General features: G+C 40.5%; 1 protein-coding gene across 5 annotated transcripts in view; it reads right to left on the reverse strand.

Annotated features, from left to right (window-relative positions):
• The window catches only part of LOC126187886 (zinc finger protein 286A-like), a 102,929-nt gene that overhangs the window by 67,110 nt on the left and 8,572 nt on the right, over nt 1-27,247 (reverse strand). For all 5 annotated transcript variants that reach the window (XM_049929231.1, XM_049929230.1, XM_049929232.1 and 2 more), the window contains exon 2: nt 1,957-2,169. In XM_049929231.1, coding sequence (XP_049785188.1) covers nt 1,957-2,169 — 213 coding nt within the window. The remainder of the gene's footprint in view (nt 1-1,956; nt 2,170-27,247) is intronic.

Here is a 27,247-nt window from a genome sequence, read left to right on the forward strand (position 1 = left end):
GTGAAGGGGAAGTGGTATGAGGATATTCTAACTAAATACTGCACACTGAAGAAAAAATTCCTATTAGCCGAGTCCCTGTGTTCAACGAAAGTCAAACAACTAACATTAATGAGTATTTGTCTATTGCACTGTCTTCAGTTCAAAAACAGACAAAGATTTCAGCCAGGACTGAGTCATTTTTCCACCATGCAGGAACAATTTATTTTGTTTTGTTGAACATATGAAATGTGCCACAATGTCACAGAAGGAATAGTAATGAGCAAGATATTGCTATGCACCATATACATTCTACAATATTAGCTTCTGTTGTAAGCTGTTAACTAAATACTGTGACTTCAAACCTGAGTGTAGCTCTCCGACTCCCATAATGAAGTTATTAACGTCCTACTAAGTTCAGTGGAAGCTACATATCTTGTGTATGTTCTGTGGCAGAGTTAATAAGAGTTTTATTTAGTTTAAAGGATGGAAGGAAACTTAGGAGTTTAACATATCATAAATGTTTGCCTTAAATGATTCAGGAAAGTGATGGAAAGCAAACATTACGATGGCCAGACACAGACTTGAACCTTGTTCCTCATTAATATGAATTCAGTACCCTCAACTGCAACACCTCATTCAATTTAATTAAGATAAAACTGAGCCAGTTATGTAAGGTCATCAGAGCTAATTATGGCCCCCTGGTTTTGAGTCAAGTGGAAAGCCTGCACCAAAGATTCAATGATTCTGTGACAAGTTAGGTTTAGAGTTTCTACACTTTGACCATAGGACTGAGAGGCATCTGAGTGTGGGTTGTAGAGAAGGCGTTTCTTAAGATTAGGTGACTCACCATGCAGTCCAGATAACAATAGGTGTAGGAGACCCCAAAGTATTATGCCTCCTCCCCTTTTTACAAGTGAAAGTATTAAAATCACAGTGATCAGCTATCAATGTATTCACAACTAAGTTCCAAGTTTGTAGTGTTCCAAAGAAGCAATAGATCTCTCATGACACTATGGACAGAAAGCTAGTTAAAATTTAAAACTGATAACAGTGAGATTTATGGGAAAAATCTAACTTAATATCAAAAGGATAGGCTTATGGGAAATGGAGATGATGTATTCGTCACAGGAGACAAGAAGCTCAAACCCACTGAGACAAATGTTGAAGCACTGGCAATAGTCAGTTACAAGGCTGGGCACAAACTTATAACTGCATCTTTCAACTGACCACCAGACTCGCTTTCCAAATGTAGCCAAAGACTTTAGTGAAAACAGCTTACCAATATAAATGTCCCTGTCACAATGTCATCATTGGAGGACACGTTAATCATCTAGCAATGAATTGTAACAATTACATTTGTGTAAGTGGTGGGCACGGTAAGACTTGTACCATACTAACTGACTTCTCTGAAAGCCACCCACAACAGATAATTCGGAAGTCCACTCATGATGGATATACATTAGATCCAATGACAACAAAACATGCCCACATTGAAGTTGGCATCAGTGATCATTAGGCAGTTGTAACAGCAGTGATTATCAAAGTACACAGGGCAACTACAAGCAGAAAAATTTACATAAACACTAAAACTAAATAAAGAGGCAGCACAAGGAGAAACTAGAAACATTTAGTTCTGGCCGGGAGTGTGTAGAAGAACTGTGGCTCAAGTTTAATTCTTTCAGAATTATGTCATCCTCTCCCCTACACGACCATGCCCTTAGATACTTCTTGTACAAGAACTGTAAATTTCCTGATTATTATTTTGCTTCAGTACAAACACAGTATTGGGTTATCATGCAGTGCTGTTACTACTAAAACTGGGGAAGGAAGCTCTCTCCCGTAGTTCTATGTGATGAATTCCCAGGATAAGTATATAAGCAATACTAAGACATAGCAGGTTACTCCCAGGTAAATATAGTTACTATTGGAAGATAAGGCTATAAGACATAGATATTTGTATTATGGATATGTACTTACAGGATGACATGTTTCTTTCCCACCAATTACAATTACTTCGTCTTCAACTATAGACAGATATTTATCTATTACTGGGTCACTTCTCTTCTGGTTCATAGACTTCTTCAACTGTTGAAATGCACTGAACACGTCACAACGGAATTCATAGCTCTGTTCGAGCTTGTATAGACATCTGTGACAAATAAGTTTGGACAAAGGATCTGTCTCATAAATCTGTAAAAGAAAAAAACTCTTAACAGTAAGACTTCTGACCTCAATTTGCATATGATGCTACACCAATTTCCGTAGCTAGTTCAAATGACAACTGTTTTCTTTATGAAAATAAATTGTACACCATATATTCAGAAGGACTGAGAAAAGCTCTGCAAGAAAGGAAACCAATATGGGCTCTCTAATCAGAGCCAACCTTGTGAACTACTGTTGTTTGTTACTTGACTTAACAGAACCTGAGCACAATAATGACTACGTGTGGAATACTAAAAAAGAGAAAGCACACTGAAAAGTAATGGGATACGTGCCAATTACGAGTGCCTGGTGAGACATGGTCTAGTAAAATACATTTCAACTGTTGTTCTCACTGGTAGGAAAGCTGATAATCTTGATTATACACACAATGTACACGCATAGAATTCAGGTTTGTTACAGTCAGATTCATTTGATAATGACATCACTTTCAACAATATCAGGACAAGGATAGACTGCTACATAATGGAAAGATGACCCACTGAGTTGCAAAAAAGACTGTTACACATCATAGCTTTCAGCGAAAGCCTTCTTCGCAAAGAAAGAACCCCCCACACACACACACATGACCAAGTCATCTTTATGCTGGGTAACAATCTATCCTTTTCCTAATACTGTTGGTATTCCAACCCAGAGTTCCCATTGTTCGACATTACTTTCAGTTTTACTGCCAATGTTTCAGAGAGTGCATATTTATTAATGCACATTATTATTTTTATTGCTGTTGTGGACTGCAGCTCTCTTCGCTACTCTATCCTGTGCAAGCCTCTCCATTTCCGAATAACTACTGCAAAAGACGTCCATCTGAACCTGTTTACTGTACTTGTCTCTCAGCCTCCCTTTGCACTTTTTTAACTCCACACTTCCCTCAAATACTAAACTGATGATTCCTTGATGTTTCAGAATGTGTCCTATCAACTGACACCTTCTTTTAGTCAAGTTATGCTACAAATTTCTTTTTTCCCCAGTTCTGTTCAGAATCTAATCATTAGTTAAACAACTTACCCATCTAAACCTCAGCATTCTTTGAAAGCGCCACATTTCAAAATTGTCTATTCTTTTCTTGTCTGAACTGCTTATCATCCATGTTTCACTTCTGTACAGGGCTACAATTTAGACAAATGCCTTTCAAAAAAGCTTCCTAACATTTAAAATTATGTTCCTTCTCATCTTCAGAAATGCATGGAGCAAGCTTGCTGCAGTGGTTCAACTTACGTCCGCTGTGGGCAGTAGGTGCAGCAACTGACAGGTTACTACACTCCTCCTTCCTTGTGGGTGGAAGGACCAAGTGTCTCCATCCACAATACTGTGATTCATAGATGTCGAAGGTGTCCACAGAGCATTGGGGGCAGCAGACAAAGTCACAAGAAGGGCTCCCTTGGCACCTGTGGACCCTGGGCTGAACGGTGGACAGGACCCGTGACAGGGAGGCGGGCACAAGCCATCTAGGCATTGGAGTCCACAACGATGGCTGTCAATACGGGCAGGAACAACAATGGACTGGAGAGTAGAGGCTCTTGTGACAGAGACCCAGCTTCCATCCCTGCTGGCAGCAGTGCCAGCTCAGGGCAGTGGGAAGTGCAGCACTGATCACAGGAAGCAAACCCACTATCGGTGATGACGAAATCCCAATTGCTAGGCCTGCCTGACCCCGAAAGTGGTCAGAGCCAGCAAAGAATGAAATGTCAAGCCCAAGGCCCGAAGAGGGGCCCGGGGCCCATTCAGCGGTGCAACTGCTTCTGATGGCATCCCGCAAGTCTACCTTCGGTGTGAACCATGAAGAAGCAGTGACTGCACCGGCTGTTAACAACGGCTGGAACCCAGTGAGGGCACCGTCCTAAACCTCCAGCCCAGACTGGCAAGCCAGGTGCGAATGCTTACAAAACTGGCACCCGCTGGGAAATGTCTGCCCAGCATCTGTGGCTTACAAAAGTCTTCAACATACTTGCACATCTGTACCTTAAACGTTCAGACAAGGTGTTCTGCCTTCAAACAATTGATGGCACAGAAGTGAGCAGTAAAAATAATATGTAGTGTTCACCCATGTATGTAATGTAGACACCTCTTCAAGGAGATAGGCATTTTTATTGTGCCGTCACAATACGTATGTTCGCTAATGAAATTTGTAATAAATAATCCATCACAATTTGAGAAGAACAGTGATGTACATACTTACAACACTTGAGGGGAAAAATCACCTTTATTACGCATTGTTAAAGCTGTCAGTGGCTCAGAGAGGAGTTCAATATGCAGAAATAAAAATTTTTGATCATTTGCCTAATATCATAAAATGTCTGACAGGTAGCGAAGCAAGTTTTAAATCTAATTTAAAGTAATTTCAGCTGGACAACTCCTATTCCACGGACTAATTTCTAATCAGTAGTCAGTAAAATAAAAAATTAAAAAATAAATAAAAATAAAAAACACTTGCTTTTAAGTTTAGTTGCAAGAGTAGCAATAAAATGATAATGTGTTCAACACCAATCAGGTATACATATTATGTATACTCACTTGTTCCACATCATTTTGATAAAAAATCTTTCAAATGATCTATGGAACATGTAACTAACTAACCAACCAACCAGTGTCTGCAACCAACATACAAGACATGGAGAATATTTTCAACAGGACCTTGATAGTTATGTCTGCCGTTGCAAACAGACAACGAACAACATAAGGAAAATGAGTGAAAGCAGCAATGGCCAATAACCCAATAGTGTCTAGAAAAAGACCAGCGAAATCAATGTGGGCTCTTTCCTAAGGATGTTTAGGGGACGGCCATGACGAAAAAACAGTGTGCGGCACACAAAGACAGAGACAATACAGTAACTGATGATGGAGATGCATCGCCTATGTATCCAATAGAAAAGAAGCAGTTCTTTGGGTCAAATGAGTGGCCAGGACCCATGGGGAACCAGGACACAGCATTTGCACTTGCACATTGTGACATGGGATGAAAATGGATCTCATAATTGTACCAGGACAAGAACAGACCCCACCGCTGAAGAAAATAAGTGGCTTTGTCTGGCAACGATGCTGATGGGCTAAACCTGGAAATCAAGGGCTTATGGTCAGTAATTAAATAAAAATTTGCACCATACAAGAATACGTGATTTTTTTAAAGACAAAGACAATAACAAGAGCTTCTTTTTCCACCTGAGAATAACACTGCTGAGTTGAGCTGAGTGTTTTCAATGTTCAGAGCCACCTGAATAGTGATGGGCTATTGAAGACCCAACAGTCTGCCTCATTCAAAGTGATCATGACAGGACATCAGATTACACGACACATAGTTTTACAGTTTATAAACAAGAGCCTCTGGGAAGATTATCATCTCACAAATACAATGTTGTACATAATGAATTGCACATCACATCGAGAACAGATGAAGCACTGTACTAGGATGAAAAATTCTAGCTTCTCAACTGATCTCACCACTGCCTAAGTGCATTTTCATTCTTTGTACAACATGCTACAGGACAAGAAATAATTAACAACACTGTACCAGGCGATCATGTTCAACTACATCAAGAAAAGCCAGGTAGAAACTGTTCCTTATGACTACACAAATAGGAACGTATTCCATTTACCACATGAAATTGTTTTCAATACTTCTCATGGCCCAAACTCTTAAGAATAAAATGGCAATAGCCTACAGTGACAACAAAAAATTCTTGCAACTGACACTACATTTTTTTGTGGATTGCATCAATGCAAAAGAAAAGAATGTATACTTCACTACTACACATATAAATAACTACCTGTTCTGCAGTATGGCTTATTGTGCTGATTATCTCGTGATACCTGTGTGCAGGTCGACAATAATGCATATGATGTTCTTATATCTTTGCCACTTCCAACTGACATACTAATTTGTTTCGGTATCATTGTCTGTGGAATCTAGTCTGTATTTAAAGTGCCTTCTGCTTTATTCCAGTAATATAACTTATTTGCCCTAAACTGTAATAACTTAATTACAGTCTGCCCATCAGGTTAAGCGCCCAGCAAAACATGTTTATTAACTGAGATAAAATTTTTATTTTCCTTGGGTCAGTCAAGTCTCTGAAGTTATCCATAAATTTGATGGAGCTAATTTTCAATTATAGAAATATAAAATGGAAATTATGTTTCGTGGTGAGAAACTGCTGGACATCGTTAATGAATGTACAGTAAGCCAGCTGAAGGCACAGATATACAGAATTTGTGGGATGAGCTTAATGTAAAAGCAATGCTTTGTACCTCACCTAGTACAGAAGTTGACCGGCTGCAAACTGTTATCCTTCACAAACGACAGCATGTCCAAGGAAAGGTGACCCCTTTTAATACAATAAACAAACAAACAATGTCTGGATTACAGTTTTTTTTACTGACTGCTGGTTTCAGTCTGTGTTGCAAATTGTCTTCAGGTCCAGTGTTGCAAAGTATTAGTTTTACACAACTGTTGACAAACTGCACTTTGCAGCACTGGGGCTGAAAACAACCTGCAACACATACTGAAACTGGCAGTAAACAAATAAAAAGTTGTTATCCTGACACGGTTTGTTTGTTTATTTATGCAAACTGTTATGTCGTGTACCACAGGAAATGATATGTAAAACTGTCTTACAATAATCAATGAACAATGATCTGCAATAAGTAAAGTTACTGTACATTGAAACAGCAGTTCTCCAAATATAAAAAAACTGCAATGTTATACCATGGCACATCATATGAGTTAAGTCGAAGCATTCGCACAGCCTCTTGCAGACTTGTTAACCAATGGGAGATACAGACAAGATTGCCAAAGTTTTTGGTTGACTTCAAGGAAAATATGATTTGTTCGTTCCTGCTTAGGACTCACGTGACAATCGATAATTTAACAGCAAGGTTACTGAAAGAGGATCAACATTTGTTGCAGACTGAAGAAATGGTCACAGCATTCACTGCTGTTAAGGTTAATCACAAAAACGATAAAATCCAGTGATCACAAAGCTATTATTGTACAAGAGAGGTAAGTATAAGATTGAGTGAAAAAAAAAGAAAGAAAGAAAGAAAGACTGTTTAAAGTGTCAAGAAAAGGTCAAATACCTGATCATCAAGATCTAGTACAGAATTTAGAACTGACATACCTTCACCCATGATGCGTGTGATGTCAGAGACCACATGTCCATACAGTTCACAGGCCCACTTATAGAGGTCACCTGGGTCAGCCTCCTCGCGCGCTTTGGTGAGCCGCCAAACAAACAGCATTATTTGAGCAATTGCAAAGGACTGCTCAGCCTATTCTGTAACCTGTATTACTGTTGTCCAGTGAATTTGGTTAGTGTTACACAAAATCAGTACTTCATTGTATCTTTCATGTTGCTCTGTAAAGTACTATGTTCAATAAATCGTGTTCGTTCCTGCTACAGCAAACTTGGCGACGAGTGACAGTTATGTTTTCTCTGCACGTTAGTGCCACTGCTATGACACCCGACGAACACCTCAATAGAAGAAATACTCCAACGTATCACTGCCCAGCAGAAAGCTTTCACGGAACAACAGCAGGATCTCACCACCAATCTCAATCATACGGCATTTGTGTATTTGTGGCTGGTTACTCTACTGACAGTGCAACCATCGCCCCTTCCAGCTTATGATGAATTGTCTGAAAATTGGGACTCTTAAAAGACACAATTACGCCAACATTTCCAGTCTTCTTGCATGGGCAATGCAAACCTGTGTAGGGCTTTCTTTCTTTCCTGGCTTTTGTCGCGCATTTATCAGTAGCGGTGTCAACTTGTGTCTTTGCAAGAACCGACCAGCTTATCTTTTGATGAAATGTCCAAGCTATTCTCAACTTATTACTGTGACAGAATGCACGTCATTGCGACGCACGTAGAATTTTACCATTATCAGAAATGCCCAAACCAATCTTACAAAGCCTGGGCTGCAGAATTATGGGGGTTGAACAATTGTCGTAAATTTGTCACATACCCATCACAAATCCTATGCTGATCACATGGTGTGTGATGTTGTTATTTGTCTGGCTCTGGATACGGAAGTCTGTGAAGAACACTTCAGTGTGAGGATCCGACGCTTACAGATGTGCTCAATATAGCAGAGTCCTTTGAAGTGTCATGGGCCGCAGGCACTCAGATTGCTGTGTGGGGGCAGGTATCAGAAGTTGCTCAGTCAACCCTGTCATGCACGCTGCATGTGTTCAGGATGACGAGGAAGCTGCTGCAGCAGTACAGCCTTTGACTCAGCGTCGCACAGGGCAGCAACAGGCCGTGTTACAACGATAGCCACATGCTTCCCTCCCATCTTGCCCGTACTGCTTCACCCGACACTACATCTACATCTACATCTACATATATACTCCACTAGCCACCAAGCAGTGTGTGACGGAGAGCGCTATTTGCGCCAAAGCCATATTCCCCCCCCCCCCCCCCCTTTCTGTTCGACTCGCAGATCGGGCGAGGGAAACAAGACTGTCTGAATGCCTCAGTACGAGCTCTAATTTCCCTTATCTTTGAATGGTGATCATTGTGCGATATGAAAGTTGCTGGTAATAATATATGCTCTACATCCTCGGCAAAGATCAGATTTTGGAATTTAGTGAGCAGCCCCTTCCATTTAGCGCGTTATCTATCTGCAAGTGTGTCGCACTTCAAACTTTCTAAGAGATTTGTAATGCTCTCGCAACAGCAAAATGTACCGGTCACAAATCATGCCACTCTTCTTTTGACCTTCTCAATCTCTTGAATCATACCCAACTGGTAAGGGTCCCATACAGACAAACAATACTCTAAGACCGAACGAACTAATGTATTGTCAGCAATTTCCTTCATTGAAGGACTGCATCGCTTCAGGATTTTACCAATAAACTACAATCTAGAGTTCGCCTTACCTGTTACTTATGTAATCTGATCGTTCCATTGAGATCATTTCAAATAGTCACAAATTGTTACTTGATGGATGTTACCGCTTCCAAAGACTGGGGATTTATTTTGTACCCGTACATTATCGGGGATTTTCCCTTTGTTATACGAAATCCTCATTGATTTGTTCATAACTTTCATGCGATACTACTTTCCTGTAGATTAAAGCATCATCAGCAAACAGTCTAATCCTGCTGTCAATACCATCAACCAGATCATTTATGCAAATCGTAAAAAGCAGTGGACCTATTACACTGCCCTGGGGCACACCTGATGTTATGCTTGTTTGTGTTGAAGTCTCCTCAATCAGGACAACATACTGCTCTCTGTCTGTTGGAAAACTTTCTACCCAACTGCATATGTCATAAGATAGACCGTAAGTGTGCACTTTTTGGAGCAAGCGACAGTGCAGAACTGAGTCGAACACCTTCCGAAACTCGAGGAATATGGCATCAACATGGGGGCCGGTATCTAGAGCCTCTTGTACACCATGCACACTAGTGTGCTACACACCTTCAGCATTGGGCTGTTCGCGACAGGTGTCAAAAGAAAGATCACACTGCATCAGTGCGCAACACCTCTTCAAATGTGGCAGACAAAGTAGTACCGACGGACATAAAATGCCTCTCTACAATGACTGTCTCCCCAAACAAACAGTTTATTTACTTGCGTGTGTTTAATAAACTGCTATTCCGAGACTGATTTGTCGGAAGCATACTTCCAGCTCTTCTCGGATGAGGCCACTCGACGCCTTCTCATTGTCAATACACCTTTTGGAGTATACCAGTATCAATGTTTGCCAGTACACACACAATATTTCAGGCATTCTTTTGGAACAGCTGACAGCCTCTGTACCCAGCTGCATCAGTTGCCTCGATGATATTATTGCTTTGTGTTCTTCCACTGGAGGCCACCTTAGAAATCTCAGATGGCGTTTTCTGTTTTGCAGTCTGCAGGTCTCAAGTGCCATCTTGTCAGATCTCAATTTTTTCAGCCGTCAACTGAGTACCTAGGTTTTGAGGTTTCTTGCACAAGGGTCAAGCCGTTGTGTCACCATGTTGGTGCAACTGTGGCTTCGCCGCAGCCACCCTTCATTAAGGAACTGCACGCGTTTCTAGGTAAAGTTGTGCGCTAAAATAAATTTTTAGCTGAGGCATCCACAGTTGCTCAGTCCCTGCATGCGATTTTGCATAAAAATGTGCCTTTTTTCTGGTCTCCAGCTTGTGACCGAGTGTTCATCTCGATTAAATGTAAGCTTCAATCTGTCCCGTGTCAGGCCACTTTTTAGCTGTGTCAACATCTCATGTTAACTACATATGCCTCTTAGCACAACCTCGGTGCAGTGTTGGGGCACAAATACGCGGACAGGTCTGAACGACCCACTGCTTACACTTCTAAGACTCCTGCTCAGCAATGATATTCTCATATTGAAAGGGAGGCTTTAGCGCTTGTGTTTGCCCTCAAGAAGTTTCATGTCTTCTTGTATGGTTCTAAGTTCCATTTAACCACAGGTCACAAGCCATTAGTCGCTCTTTTTAATCATTCGGCTTCCACACTGGACAAGTTAGGACATTGTTTGCTATGGTCAGCTCTCTTCCTCTACCGTTGTCATTATCAGATCCATTATTGGTCAACGGCACAACATGCCAACGCCAATGCCAACACCTCACCTCGCCTTCCAATTGGGCCAGATCCGGCATCCAATCAGGATGAGTTGCTTTGTTTTTATTTAGATACTGAGAACCAGAACATGGTCAATGGTTTTCCCATTACTAGTGCGGTGATAGCATGCCGTCGTCATGGATCCTGTACTTAAGTCTGGTCCTCTCTTTTATGCAGCACAGTTGGCTGGAAAAACCCGGGCCGTGCCTCAGATCACTTGTGTAATTACTTCTCCCTCCCCTTTTCTGCAGGAACGCAGGAAGATTGAGTGAAACCCACCTTGTGTCCTTCCATCTTTCTCACATGAAGACCACTGGTAGCTTTCTCATTCACAGTAATCTGTGTGTCCACAATTTCTACATTAGGGTTGAACAACCATATTGCGTTGTGGTTTGACCAAGTATACCAGAAAGGATGTTTTTAGTAATTTGAGTGGATGTAGATAGTTCAAAAACTGATTATACATGGAAAAACTGTTAATACCAATAATATGAGGGTAATCCCAAAAGTAAGGTCTCCTATTTTTTATAAGTACATAGACCTGTTTATTTCTACAATGGTTTACATCAGTTTACAGCTTCAACATTTAGCTATTTTTTGATATAATCACGATTTCTGTCGATGCATTTTTGTAGATGCTGTGGCAGTTTTTGTATGCCGATGTCATTCCAGCTCGCCACCATGCTGTTCAGAAAGTTATGAACTGAAATTATTGTTGCTTGGTCTCAGGTGTAAAGTGATATGCCCAGGTTTCGTCGCCCGTGACAATTGAGTCCAGAAGGTGTCCTGTTCGGCTGCAAGGCAGTGAAGAAATGCACAGGAAGCATCAACTCGTTGCCGCATGTGGTCCTCAGTCTGCATGCGTGGCACCCATCTTGCGCACACCTTCCGGTAGTTCAATGTTCCCGTTAAAATTCTGTGAGCGGTGCTTCGTGTAACCTCAGGAACCAACGTGCAGAGATCATCCAGGGCATCTGCTGACCTTCACGCATGCTTTGCTCAACCTTCAACACTGTCTCCTCAGAAACTGACGGTCTCACACTCCTTTGTTCATCATGAATTTCGGTCCGACCAGCTGCAAACTCTCTACACCACTTACGAACATTTTTGACATCCATGCACGACTCATCATACACTTCCGTCAATTGGCGATGGATTTCAATTGGTGCAGTGTCCTTTGCATTCAAAAACCGAATAACTGCACGCAACTCTCACTTGGCGGTAACATCCAACGGGAGCTCCATTTTCAATGGCTGCCAAACCAAGACAGCGCTTCAGCGCAGCGTGCACATGTTTATACACAGCACGATAAGCACTCTTCATAACAGTGTGACCAACTGCCACACAAACAGAGTTCTGTACTTATAAAAAAATAGGATACCTTACTTTTGGGATTACCCTCGTACTATTACCACTTTGTAACGTACACATATGAGGTGTCTGTTAACATAAAGTACTCATCAGTGCATTTTGTTGGTTGCTGCAAGAGATCAGAAAACGTCATACATCCAGGATCTGTACAGCAGTACACACTATCAGAGATGACAGGATAGTGCGAGTCACTGGCTGTGGTGTCTCACAGTCTCGGAAATGGGGAGTATTGCAGAAGTGAGTGTTCAATGTCCCAGAAAGAACACATTCTGCTGTTATCAACACAAAATCAAATACGGATGAACAGCATAGTGAATGCTTTGCAGCAGACAAGATAGATACAAAGCCAAGACACACCACAGTGGTACAAGGATATCTACATTTACATACATACTCTGTAAACCACAGTAAAGTGCACAGCAGAAGGTACTTACCAGCATTTCTTTCTAGTCCATTTGCACATGGAGTGCTGGACTGCTTAAATGCCTCTGTAATTCATTTAATCTCACCTTCACAGTAATTCAAAGGAGGCTGAAATATACATTGAGTTTCATCAGTTAATACTTGTTCTTGAAACTGTCTAAGAAAGACAGTCAGCAATAATTCAAACAGCAGCCAGTTCATGTCTTTCAGCATTTCCACCATGCTGCCCCATGAGTCAAACAAACCTGTGACCATTCATGCTCCCCTTCTTTTAATACGTTCAGTATCTACTCTTAGTACTATGTGGTATGGGGCCAACACAGCTGTGCAGTATTTTAAGATGGGACACACAAGTGATATGTACGCGGTCTCGACTGTAGCCTAACATTGTTCTCCCAGTGTCCTGCCAACGGAAAAATGTCTGCCACCTGCTTTTTATACTACTGAGCATAAGCGATCACTCCATTTCAGTATACTCCTACTAGCTCTTCAGATGACAAAAAGATTGATAGAAGGCATGACATAAAAGAAATTATTTATTACGTTAAGGGAGAAAAAAATTTATATTTAATGGGGGACTGAAATTCAATAGTAGGAGAACATTGGTTGGGGTAAAAGCGATACAAGGGGTAGTTGCCTGGTACGATTTTGCACTTCATGCAGAAGAAACTTGAATACAATACTATGGAGAACAGAAAGCAAACAGATGAAGATTAAGTGGACAATATAATATAAGGGTATCCATAAGGTTTTAATTATTGCCTCAAAAGGTGTGTGTGTGTGTGTGTGTGTGTGTGTGTGTGTGTGTGTGTGTGTGTGTGTGTGCTGTTCAGTAAACGTTCCACATCAAAAATCAACTCATTGTCATTCTGGAATGCCTGTCACACAGTACTTTTTTCATATGAAGAAAGAAGTAGTAGTCATTAGGTTTCACTACAGGGCAATACAGGGAGTGAGGCAAAATTTGACAGCGCAAAGAAGCAGCACAAGTGTCTATGTCCTATGTTAGTTGAGCAGGGATGTTGTCGCAGAGTAAAAATAGCCCCACAGACAGCTTCCCATGATGCTTTCTCTTGACAGCCTGCCATAACATTGTCAGGAGATTTTGGTAGCATGCTCCTGCGGTGGTTATCACTAAACTATGGCAGTTCAAAAAACCTTTCAGCATTACATTGCCCTATGATGGTGGGGTCTTTGCCTTTTTCAGCAGTGGTGAATCCACGTATTTTCAAATCCACGTATTTTCATGTCACACTTTGCTCCTTTGTTTTGGGGTCGTACTGACTCACCCAGCACTTGGTGTTTAAAACAAGTGGTCTGGATTAGCCTGACATGTGAAACATTTCTTCTGCTGCCTTGGTTCAGTGGGCTTTTCAAATTGACATGATCCGACATGAAAGCCACAGGGTGGTGATCTTTGTCATGTGCAAAATGTCATTCCAGATGTTGAAGACAGATCTGTAACTGATTTTCGAATTTTCCATTATTGCCTCAATTGTGATATGCTGTTCTTAGAGCACCAGGGGCTCCACTTCTCTTGTGATTCCTGGTTCTACACGGAGAGATGTCACCAACTTCATTCATGGGCATTTCGACTTGTCAAAGCATCTGCACCACCTAACCACTATGTCATTTGATGGTGCATTGTTGCCTCACATTTTCACCAACTCAGCATGGACTGTTGCAGCAGCCATCACCTTAAATTGCAGAAAATTACATATTGTGTACTACTTCACTTAATTAATGGCCTGTGCCACTTCACTTAGCTTGCACTAGTGGCACATTATGGTACTGTGGCCTGGGGATTTCTTATGTATCAGAACTGTAGACACGTACAGTCTTAGACATAAAACCTGCCCACCACCCAGCCGCCACAGAGACTATGCTCGAGTCACTCGTCATATGCACAATTTGGGAACATTGTACGATGAGGAAGTATCTGGAGGAAGTGATGTCTTCTTCTTGAGTTGTTACAGTGCTGTATGTGCTCGCAGTCCAGTGCTGAGCATCAAGCAATGTAGACACAAAGTCACAAACTGGAATCCATTTGTTCCTCTATTTTTTAAACCACATTTTGCCTCTCTGCTAAAGTTCTCATTCTCCTGGAACTTCAAAGATAATGCACTTCACTTTCTAACCCACCAATAACAGCAAAAACTTCCAGAAACAATTACAAAACAGGACTCAGGACTGTGTCAAGGTCAGAACAGCTCACATTCAAGAGTTTACTCTCCCTGCAGCAGCCATTGGCTAACAACCACTCACCACAGGACGTCAAGTGCTGTATTCAACAGGCAAGGTTCAGAAGTTGGGTGTAGGAGTACTACATACACTAATTCAAAGCAACGAAAATCAAAGGCGCAGCTATTAATACATTTTTGCTTGAACATCATCAGTTCCCTCATCGAACTTTCCTATACAGTACTGTTACTGATGAATAGTTATGATGCCTTTACTTTAACTTCTTAAGATGAAATTAATGGCTGAGCACTAACAAAAGGCATATACTCAAGCATAAGTCAATGTGAACATAATGTTTTGCATTTGCTGGCACAAAAAGGAAGTTTTGCTCTTCCAATTCCTACCCACAGGTGTGTCCTTCACAGCTGGTATTTGTTGGCAACAACTGAGTTACTTCCGGTAGCAGTGTAAGGAAAACAACCAACAAAACTGCATCACATGCTGATTTCAAAAACAAAACTATCTAGAGGGTTGTTTGGGAAGTCATCCCTTACTCACTTGTTATTCTGATCTTATGCCGTCAAATTTTTATCACTCCCGCTCCTTATCAAACACTAGTCAAGAAAATATGTTTCCAGATAAAAATGCACTTCAAAACCTGGTTTGATGACATCTTTAACTCAGAAATGGGTTTCTGCAGGTGTGGAATTGGTAAACTATCAGACACTGTCAGATTGTTTTAGATAATGTGAGAGAATATATTGTTAATGTTTAATTTCTCTCTGATGTTTCCTGCTGTGATCAATAACTTAATAGAAAATGCTATTAAAACATCAACTATACCAATACAAACAAAATACAACTTGCCATGATACCCTTACGACAGAAGTATATCTTAATAAAATAAAATTATGAAAAGGATAATTGCTAGTCACCACATAGCAGTGATTCTGAGTCGCAGATAGACACAACAAAGAGACTGTCAAACAGGCCTTCTGATGACAGCCTGTTTGGCCGAAAGCTTTGTTCAACAGTCTCTGCCTATTTGGAAAGAAGTGCTATTAATTGTGCAGTATCATAAGTTTATCATCCTTACACTATGAGATACTGGAAGTAGTAAGAAGTCTTTTGATGGAGAAGTTTCCTTACGATTACCTTACTGATTTTCTATGTGGCTGTTTGTAGCTCTGTAACAGAATGGTTAAAAACCTAGCTTTCGGCGAGACTGAAACTGCAAGCAAAAGCAGCTTTCACTTTAAAAACCGTGATCTCGTAACAATGACAAAGCTTAATTGAGACTATGGAAAAGGATGTACAAGGTGGAAATGTAGGTACAACGTTCGCACTAAAACTATATATTCTCACTGGATGATTAATATTATCTCTATATTGCTTATGTCAAGGCTAACTAAATACAAAGTTAGCCTCTACAAAAATTCCTTTTGTTTGTTGTCTGGCTCTGAGTATAATCTTGTACAGATGATCACAGGGCTAACAAAGAATTGCCATATTTATAGATTAGATGCAACTTCCTCCACGAACGACTTTCCTGTACTCAAATCCCTAAATTTATAAGTTAATGTCACACTTCAAGTGAAAGTTACAAAAATTATTCAATCAAAATTACATGAGAAATCAAGTGAATTTAGCAGGACAATACAGTGCCATCCAGGAAGTAACTCGTTGATCACAGAGTTGCCATACTTTTCTGTGTTGTTGTCAAGATTCAGTTATTGCCTACTACCTGCAGCAAGAATACTAGCTGATGTGTTTCTTGAGCAGACTCAAAAATGAGTACAGCACGTGTTTCAAAGACACAGCTACCAAGGGTCAGAATACCAAAAGTATGTGTCACTGTATATTATTCCCGTTTCTGCAAATAAGATTACGAACTACAGTGCAATTAATAACAATATTCAGATGCACCGACTGCAAAATAAGTAAAATAAATTGACAACTGCAACTATTACTTTTGTTTTTCTGTCTTAAGTGTAATGAGAACTTAAAATGCCATCCATCACATGGGGTTCACACTTCTGGAGCATTCCAGTGGTTATAGTGTAAACATTATCCTTAGGCCACATACTATTTGGCCATTACAGACTTTGAAAACATTTTTCTTAAGAATGCTCTTATTGGCACCATCCCCAAACAGTGAAACACAAATGAAAAGATGACAACACAACACTGATTACAAAATGTGAACATCCCCAGAGAGACTTCGTAAGCTACAAATAACATGTTCCAAATCAAAGAAAGTCTACAGTGCGTGGAAACCACACGCCATGACTGAGAAACTAGGCTAGAAGGTAGTGGAGAAAATTAAACCAGCTAACAAGAAATCAAAGCAGTTGTCACCAGAAAGTGGAACAAGGAACACAGAATGCTGACAGTTATGTCTAGAATAAGTCATCCTTAAGAGAACTATCATTCAGTCTGCAAATACTGGACAGACCTACTCGTAATGATTAGAATATTACCACTTCTAATGCTTTGTCAATAAAAGCAAAAAACATATATGTTGAAGAGTTATTTATGGATTCTTCCATTACTTCTTGTTCAAACAATTCCGTATTTAAGGTTGAATAACAAGTAGAGTGTTTTTGTTCTAAAAATTTTTGTTTACTTCAAATTAGTTTTCAGCTTATTAGGCCATTTTCAGGAAAGAACTGACTAGCGTCTAGAAGGGACACTGGTTCTTAGGTAACCAAACATCATAGGATGGAACATAAAAATATTACGAAAAGGAAGGTTGCTTCTCACCATACAGTGGAGATGCTGAGTCACAGACAGGCACAACAAAAAGACTGTCACAATATAAGCTTTTGGTCATCAATGCATTTGTCAAAAATAAATGAAACACACACACATATACACACACACACATACAGCACTGACTGGATACACAACACCAGTGCTGCATTTCATCAGATGGTCTGGGGTGGGGTTTTATTGGGTGGGGTGGGGTGGTTAGAGGGAAAGAGATGCAGGAGGCACGGAGAGGGGTTGGGGGGGGGGGGGGGGACTGAGGCAGCTGGTTTGCAAACTGGAGATGTGGGGAGGGATGGGTGGCAGGTGAGCAAGCTAGGCACACCATGCACGGTTGTTGGAACTGGTGGGGAGCGGCACATGCCAAAGGTGATGTGGAGACGTGAAATGGCAGAAGGTGACAGGGCGGAGGGAGGGGAAAATGTTGGGTGGAGATGTGGGAACAGTGGGTTAATAGAGCTGGTCATTATGCTCTCACTGAAAGAATTTCTGCTCTTGCTGACCAACACCTCCAACCAGCTCCACAAAACCTAGCCTCTCGTATCAAAGATACTAACCAGTTCCTTCACCAATTTTCCAACACAACATCCCCAACCCTTTAGCACCCGGATCCCTAATTGTCACTGTCGATGTCATCTCCCTATATGTGAACATCCCTCATGCCCAAGGTTTTGCTGCTAGCAAGCGCTATCTCTCCCAATGTCCCTGAGGCTCCAAATCTATTATCTCATTCATTATACACCTTAGAAACTATATCCTGACACACTACTACTTCTCCTTTGAAGGGAAGGTATATAAACAAATCCACATCACAGCCATGAGCACCTGCAGGGCACCCTCATATGCCAACCTGTTAGAGGAAGCCTTCCTATCCTCCCAAAACTCCCAACCCCATAGTCTGGCTCTCATGTTTTGATGATATCTTCATGATCTGGAGTCATAGCTAGGACACCTATCCTCATCCCTTCACAACCTCACTCCTTCTCCCCCACCTACCTCAACACAACGTGCCACCATCCTAAACGTTGACCTCCACTTCCCTGAAGGCCCTATCCCCATCTCTGTATACTTGCTTTTCGATAGCTGCCATCTCTCCCACACCAAAAAAATCCCTCCCATACAACGTTACCACGCACAGACCACATATCTGCAGTGAGAACTACCTTGCCCAGTGTGATGAAGGTCTCACAAAGGCCTTCACAGAAAGGCACTGCCCCCCCCCCCCCCCCCCCAATCCTAGTCCTTAAACAGATTTTCTGTGCCATATCTTCATATACCCGATCCCTTCCTAGTCACCAAATATCTCCCTTAACTGGAACTGAACCACATTCTCCATCAGGGCTTCGATTATCTGTCCTCATGCCCTGAAATGAGGGACATCCTACCCAAGGTCTTTCCCACCCCTCCTAAAGTGGTGTTCTACCACCCACTCAACCTACATAACACCCTCCTCCATCCCTACGCCACTCTCACGCCCTATACCTTATCACAGGGATCATATCCCTGTGGAAGATCAAGGCACAACACCTGCCCAATCCACTCACCCAGCACTATCTACTCCAGTCCTGCAACCCCACCCGAGTCTGGGTCACTTGCAAAAGCAGCCACGTCGTATACCAAGTCTGCTGCAAACAATGCTAAATTTTTTTTGTAGGTATGACTACCATCTGGATGAACGGCCACTATCAAACAAGTTACCAAGGACAAAGTTAACCAGACGGTGACACAATATGCAGCTCAGCAAACATGCTCAATTTCAATGGCTGCTTCACAACCTGGGCCATCTGATTCCTCACCTCCACCACCAGCTTCTCTGAACTACGCAGATGAGAGTTATCTTTGATACACTGCAGTGATTCGAGAGTTTCTGTGTAAATTCTAGAACCACTCATCTTTCTACTGCTTCAAATACACAATATTCTAGATATGAGTGTGGGATGGTAAAATCCTACCTACTGTGTGTCACATGTTTGTGTGAGCAGGTTTAAAATCAGTCGGGGGAAGAAAGTAGACATGGCGGTCAAACGGCACCGACAAGTACTTGTCGGACAATCCATAGATGTGTTAAGTGTTTGTGTAAGGAAGAATCATGGAGTCTATATGCAGCTCTGTGCTTATTGTGTCGTTGACTATTGTTATGTAAAACAAGAACAGTTGAAAAAGTACTCTTCTAGACTCCTGACATAGCCTTGTTAGAGCCACGGCGTATTTTCAGACTCTTTTTCTGAAAGTCATGGTGTCTAAGCAGACTTTCTTTTGAATGAAAAACAATTTATTTCTAATGTACAACTGTACGAGATACTTGCTGGAAGTTACATATTTTGCTGAAAGTGAGAATTTTTTATTGTCCTCGAAAGTCAAATACATCGTTGATTGATGAAAAGTAAAGTTTGTATGGCTACTTATTTCACGAGTAGGAAGAGGCTCGGAAGTTCCTGTACCTAGTGTTATTCGACAGAGAAGAAGTCAAGAGAGTTTTCAGCAGCCGGTTATCCAGTAAAGAAGAGTGGCTGCAAACCCCCAAGTAAGTCATCTGGTAAAGAAGTGGAATGTGGTTTGAGGAAATAAATCAGTATAACCCAGACTCACACTCACACTTTAAGTCGTCAGAACGTTAGAACACATCATTCACTCTTGTAATCCTCATGGCCTCTATCTCTAGTAACCCATTGTCCCCACATCCTCCACCCAACAGTTTCCCCTCCCTACATCCTGTCAACCTTCCCAATTCATGTTCCCGCATAACCTTCAGAATGTGTCACTCCCTACCAGTTCTGACAACCATGCATCACATGCCCAAACAGTGCATTTGCCACCTCTTCCTCCCACATTCGTAGCCAGCAAAATGCTGCCTCCTCTGAGCCACCCACCCCCAACCCTCTCCCTGCCTGCTCCCTTTGTTTGTGCAGTTTCTGGGGGCCATTGTCACCCCAATATCATAAATTTTGTTTAAACGGCAGTACAAGAGAATCTCTGCAGAATGTCGCGGCACAAATCTGTTTGTGTTTCCAAGTCTCTTTTTACTGTAACTCTAATAGTACCTGCATCTTGTATGTGTGCAATTTAAGGTCACTATGGAGGATTTTTGTAACACTATTGGCAAATAATCCAAATGACATGCTGTACTCACAAAGAGAGTACTGTGGGATTGTTGAATTGAAACCCGCATTCTATCCACATTTCTCATTGATATTGACATCCTTATCCAGCCTGGTGTTTTTCTTTCCACTGCAGCTGATGTTGCTCTAAAATCAGATGGACAATTTCTAATTGTTGGTCCAGTGGGAATGGGATCGCGATCACCAAGGCCAAAATATATACTAAACACACAGTGTGTTATGATAACAGATCTGCCACTTTAAATAAATTCTTCCATCATGAATGCATTGATGTTAACCTGACAAAGCCATTATGTGCCCTGAAAACCACGCTACAGAGTGCCTTACGACATCATCCCCATCACTCTACCCCTTCCCACATTTGAGCAATGACCTGATGAAACTGGAAAGTTTAATATGGCTCACCCTGTATTCATATCCTATCAGAACTTTGCTACAAAGACTTTTCCTTATCATTCTTTCTTTCTCTCTTTCTTTTCTTTTTTTGAAGATTTTCATTCTTGTGGAGGGTTATGTTGCACATACTATTGAGAATTCAACTGCAGCAATCCTATGGTGCGATGCTCTAACTCCTACTGCTGCTATTTGTGTGAGAGTCAGTTAAAATACAAGACAAGTATGCTCTAGGGGATGACCTTGACTCCTGTGACACCTGAGAATGACAGAGGACCTCCGGCTCTGCCAGCAGAGTGGTAAAGGGATGCTGAAGGTTGGTGGTAACTTCTCCCTCAAATGGTTCACTTTGAAGAGAAGATTCATATAGGTCATGTCAACGAAACTTGGATTATTTGTTCTCTTTGTGGAGGTAAAGAACCATACAAAATTTAAGTGTTTTATCTTTCTCTGTTACAATTTTACAACATTTCAAAATTTGGAAGTTTTGTTGTGTTTATCAATTTGATGGCACTTCACACTTCTTAACATTTAGAAAACAAGTTACCATTTCTTTTATCTATCATACAAACAATGTAAAATTTTAAGATTACCTACTCTACAGTATACAGATTGTAGGAAATATCTCATACCTCTAAGTAAACTATCAAGACAGGAAAAATATATACTTACATTTTTCTTTTTTATTTTGTGAAAAACATAGTGCACCAGTGCAACAAATATCATACAAAGGAAAGCCTGGATAATCTGTAATTCCCCCGCCCCTCCACATTAATCCTCAAAGCCCACACTATAACTTATGAAGATAAAATTAATGGGGTTTTCATTCAGACCCTGTAATTTTTTGGCACAATAATAGTTTTTATTTTCATGAACTTAAAATAAACAATCGAAACTTCAAGGATCCTGAGAAACATACCCTTCATCAAATTGAAATTTAAGTAAGTAAAGTTGTTAAAGGTACGGGTTCTACCACAACTGTTTAAAAAAGCTCACAATAATTATTTAATTTAAACACACACAGACATATGATATCAAATTTCAGGTATTTCAGAAGTATATTAATCAGCATATTTGAAATTTCAGTAGTTTATTTTAAGTTCTCATGGAAAAAATTAAAACTTACTACATGAGCAAAACATGTATGAAAGAAGAAAAACCCCATTTCCTAAGTGATAGCTCATGCTTTAAGGATTATTATGCACAAATTTTTTTGGTATATTACCCTTTCTGCCTCATATGATATATGACCTAATGGCAAGGCACACTTTTTGCAAAATAAAACATAAAAACGGAAATACACATTCTTTTTCCTGTCTTGACAGTTTTACTTAAAGGCGTGAGTTGTTATTTTCAACAGACCTTATACTAAATATATATCTAAAAACAAAGATGATGAGACTTACCAAACAAAAGCGCTGGCAGGTCGATAGACACACAAACAAACACACACATACACACAAAATTCTAGCTTTCGCAACCAACGGTTGCCTCGTCAGGAAAGAGGGAAGGAGAGGGAAAGACGAAACAATTTGGTTATTTTAAACATAGCTGCGTAACAGCAACGGTTCCACGTAATTAGATTAAAAACAGCCGACCAGTTGCAAAGGATAAAGTAATCTTTACCTAGGTTTCGATAGATTTAAACCTATCTTCTTCAGAAGGCGGCAGTATTACATTAACATGGAGTGATACGTCATTGCCATTTTTACAAACATCTCCATAGCTCCATTAGTCCAAATAAAGGACTATAAAGGGCTATATTTTATTTGGACTAATGGAGCTATGGAGATGTTTGTAAAAATGGCAATGACGTATCACTCCGTGTTAATGTAATACTGCCGCCTTCTGAAGAAGATAGGTTTAAATCTATCGAAACCTAGGTAAAGATTACTTTATCCTTTGCAACTGGTCGGCTGTTTTTAATCTAATGAAATGATTTGGGTTTTAAGGGAGAGGGTAAGGAGTCATTCCAATCCCGGGAGCGGAAAGACTTACCTTAGGGGGAAAAAAGGACAGGTATACACTCGCACACACACATATATCCATCCGCATATACACAGACACAAGCAGACATTATATTCATCTTCTGCCAGGACCTCTTTTGTTGTTGATTTTCCCTTGAAGTATTTTTTGTAGCAAATCATATTTATAAACGATAATTAATTGAAACCCTCAGCTCACAACAGGTGTTGTTGACATACCTTGATGGGGGACAGCTGAAAATGTGTGCCCCAACCGGAACTCAAACCTGGGATCTCCTGCTTACATGGCAGACGCTCTATCCATGTGAGCCACCGAGGGCACAGATGAATAGCGCGACTGCAGGGGCTTATCACTTGCATGCTACCCATGAGACCCACATTCCCAACTGTCCAGAATCTATATATGTAATGTTCCTATTAGATATTTTGCCCATCCACTCATTAGTCACACCCACTAAGGTGACGATGAAGGTCAAAGGCTGGGTAGCCATTTAACTATGTATGAAGATAGTACCTATTCTCGAAAGAACAGGTATCACTGATGACCGTGCAGCTTCTTTAGAATAAATGATAATTAATTGAAACCCTCAGCTGCCAACAGGTGTTGTTGACATATCTTGATGGGGACAGTTGAAAATGTGTGCCCCGACCAGAACTCAAGCTCGGGATCTCCTGCTTACATGGCAGACGCTCTATCCATGTGAGCCACCAAGGGCACAGATGAATAGCGCGACTGCAGGCACTTATCCCTTATCAACAACACCTGTCGGCAGCTCAGGGTTTCAATTAATTATCATTTATTCTAGAGAAGCTGCACGGTCATCAGTGATATCTGTTCATTAGAGAACAGGTACTATCTTCATATAAATCATATTTATATTACTATGAGAAGGAAAGTTGCTACTTTCCTTCTCATAATACTGTTACATTCCAGTGGATTTTTCACTATTTGTATTATGCATGATATGTCCTAGATATTGCAACTTCCAGTATTTCACTATCTTGATTAATTTAGGTGTTGTGTTCATTCTTTTCAAAACTTCTACATTTGCCACTCTCTGGGTCCAAGGTATTCATAGGATCTGCCTATAAAGCCACAATTTAAAAGGCATCCAGCTTCTACTCTGCGTTTTTACTTAAGGCCCATGTCTCTACCCCATATTTGAGACAGCATATACATAGCAGTGCAAACCTCTGATTTTTGTTCTTACAGTTAGGTTATGGCTTTTGAAGACAGCACTGATTCTCTGAAACACACTTCTTGCTTTCCAAATGCGAATCTCGATTTCTTGCAAGTTATACCAATTTTCATTTATTATGGTTCCAAGGTATATATATTGTTTTACCACTTCTTTAGTTCTCTGGTCTATGACTAAGTTTACTCCTGCAATATTTTCCTTGCTTACGACTTCGAGTTTTATCTTTGTGTTGTTTATTTCAAGCCCATACTAACTGCCGACCCTTACAATTCTATCCATTAACAATTGTAAAGCTTGAATAGTGTCAGCAGATACAATAGTATCATCAGCATATCGAATGTTGTTTAATCTTAATCCATCTACCAAAATTCCTTCTTCTAGCTCTTACAGGGCTTCTCTAAATATGAATTTGAGTATATATTAAACAGTATAGGTGACAAGATACATCGCTGCTTTACCCCTTAAGAATTTTGACTACTTCAGTGTGTTCCCCATCAATACGCAACACCGCTGTTTGATTCCAGTAGAGGTTCTTGATGATTCACGGATCCCTTTCCTCCATTCCAATATTTCTCAAAATCTCCATCAATTTGCCACATCTTACTCTATCAAAAGCCTTCTGGTTATCTATTAGGCAAGCAAATACATTTTATTTACGTCTCTACATCTCTGAAACACTACCTGTACACTGAAAACGGCTTCCCTTGAATCCAAGGCATTAACAAAAAACTGACTGGGGGCTATCTGTTCCATACATAGTCTATATATTCTTCTGTGTATCGCCCTCAAAAACAATTTCAAGATATGGCTCATTAAGCTTATCGTATGATAATCTCTGCACTGTTTTGCATTTGGCTTTGTGGTCGGAGTAATGAGTGCTGATTTCAGCCACTCTTATGGAATGTTTCCAGATAGACACATTCAATTGAAAATTTGAGTTAACCATTTTACATGATTTTCATCCAACAGTTTTAAGAACTCGCTTTTACTTTATCTTCCGTCCTTCGTCTCACTGATGGCTGTTTGAACGTCTACTTCTAGTATATCTGTACCACTTATTTCATCTGCACTGGACTTAAAAGCACATCTAGTGCCATGAAATAAATTCTCTCTGTATTTTTCCATGAATTTTTCTTGTCTTCTAATTCCACCATCAAGTTTCCTGCTCCACCCACTAGTTTTCCACTGATGTCCTTCCTGCGTATCCACGTTAGTACACCGAAATTATAATATTTACTTTGTTAAAACTATATTTCCCCACAATGCTTCTCACCCCCCCCCCCCCAAATCTGATGTCCATATTTATCTTTGTATATTCCATTGGGTTTCCCTTATTTAATCTCCTTTCGTTCATCGGATTCATCTTCCTTGTCCGTTGTAGGGGGGCATACATTTGTATTATGTTAATATCACTAGTGCTACCACTCAGCTGCGATAACATTTCGCATGCTGAGACTGGTACAAAACTTTTGAGACATTTCGATAGTTTTGCGATAGAATTACACAGACTCCATGCTCATGCTTCCTGTCTGCTCTTCCCAAGTATAGCACTTTATGTCCATCTATGTAAATACCTCCTATGTTTGGCCATCACATCGCATGAACTTCAAGTATCTCTATTCCCATCCTATCCATTTCTTGAATTGTATTATGTATTTTCCCTCCTTGACTCACTGACTTTACATTCCAGATTGCCACTATCATTTTTTCTTTCCATATGATTTCTTTCATGTTTGTACTCATAACTGTTCCTCCTGGAGACCCACTCGAGGAACTTACTCCGGATGCTAATTTAGCCATTTTAGCCATGCACCCAGTCATGATGATTGCCATAGGGAGACCAAATAAGCCAAGTCTAATCAAATCTGAGGTGGTAGGTAAGAAAATGCTTTTTTTTTTTTTTTTTTTTTTTTTTTTTTTTTCTGGCTCAATTGACATGGAATGACCCTTCTGTGAAATTTGTGGCCATGTCCACTGGATGGAGCCATTCATATTTTTTTTGCGAGTATGAAGTATCAATAGCCGATCGAATATCTTGCATTCCTGTGCCTTCTTTTTCTTTTCCAAAATCTGCCACACACTCAACAAGGGAGGGTGACGGCATGGGTGGTTTATATACAGTGGAGAATGTTCACAAGGGTGATCACCATAACGAATTCTATGACAGTTTCCATAGAAAGGTGATGAAGTACAGCAGGATGATATGTGACTAAAACAGAAACATCAGAAGCAGCTCATGGAAGGCTTAATTTCATGTGTGTCTATATATACACACATGAAATTAAGCCTTCCATGAGCTGCTTCTGATGTTTCTGTTTTAGTCACATATCATCCTGCTGTACTTCATCACCTTTCTATGGAAACTGTCATAGAATTCGTTATGGTGATCACCCTTGTGAACATTCTCCACTGTATATAAACCACCCATGCCGTCACCCTCCCTTGTTGAGTGTGTTTTAAGGGAGAGGGTAAGGAGTCATTCCAATCCCGCTCCCGGGATTGGAATGACTACTTACCCTCTCCCTTAAAACCCAAATCCTTTCGTCTTTCCCTCTCCTTCCCTCTTTCCTGATGAGGCAACCGTTGGTTGCGAAAGCTTGAATTTTGTGTGTATGTTTGTGTGTCTATCGACCTGCCAGTGCTTTTGTTTGGTAAGTCTCATCATCTTTCTTTATTCTTCTTCTTCTTCTTCTCTTCTTCTGCTTTTACGGCCTCATTGGACCACTTCAGTCAATCATTTCTGGTCCTCTTCTTTGGTATTTTCCCCTTCCGAGTGGCCCAGTATATCTTCATTCGTTCCGATGCTTTTCGTCGATCCTCATCTGTAAATACCCTTTTCATTTTATGTCGTTTGTCAATTTTTGGTTTAAATCTTATTTTTGTGTCCCTCAACTTCTTTAAATTTGGCGTTTTGTTCTGCAAATCATCCAGAGTTATTTCCAGTTCTTCCATATCCTCTCTTATTTCCTTGAGCCATCCTCCTTGTTGTTTAAAATTCCAGAGTTTCTCAATAATTTTCCTTGATAATCTGGTTTCTGGTGTCC

The sequence above is a fragment of the Schistocerca cancellata genome, chromosome 5 (assembly GCF_023864275.1).
Source record: "Schistocerca cancellata isolate TAMUIC-IGC-003103 chromosome 5, iqSchCanc2.1, whole genome shotgun sequence".
Classification (NCBI taxonomy): Eukaryota; Metazoa; Arthropoda; class Insecta; order Orthoptera; family Acrididae; genus Schistocerca; species Schistocerca cancellata.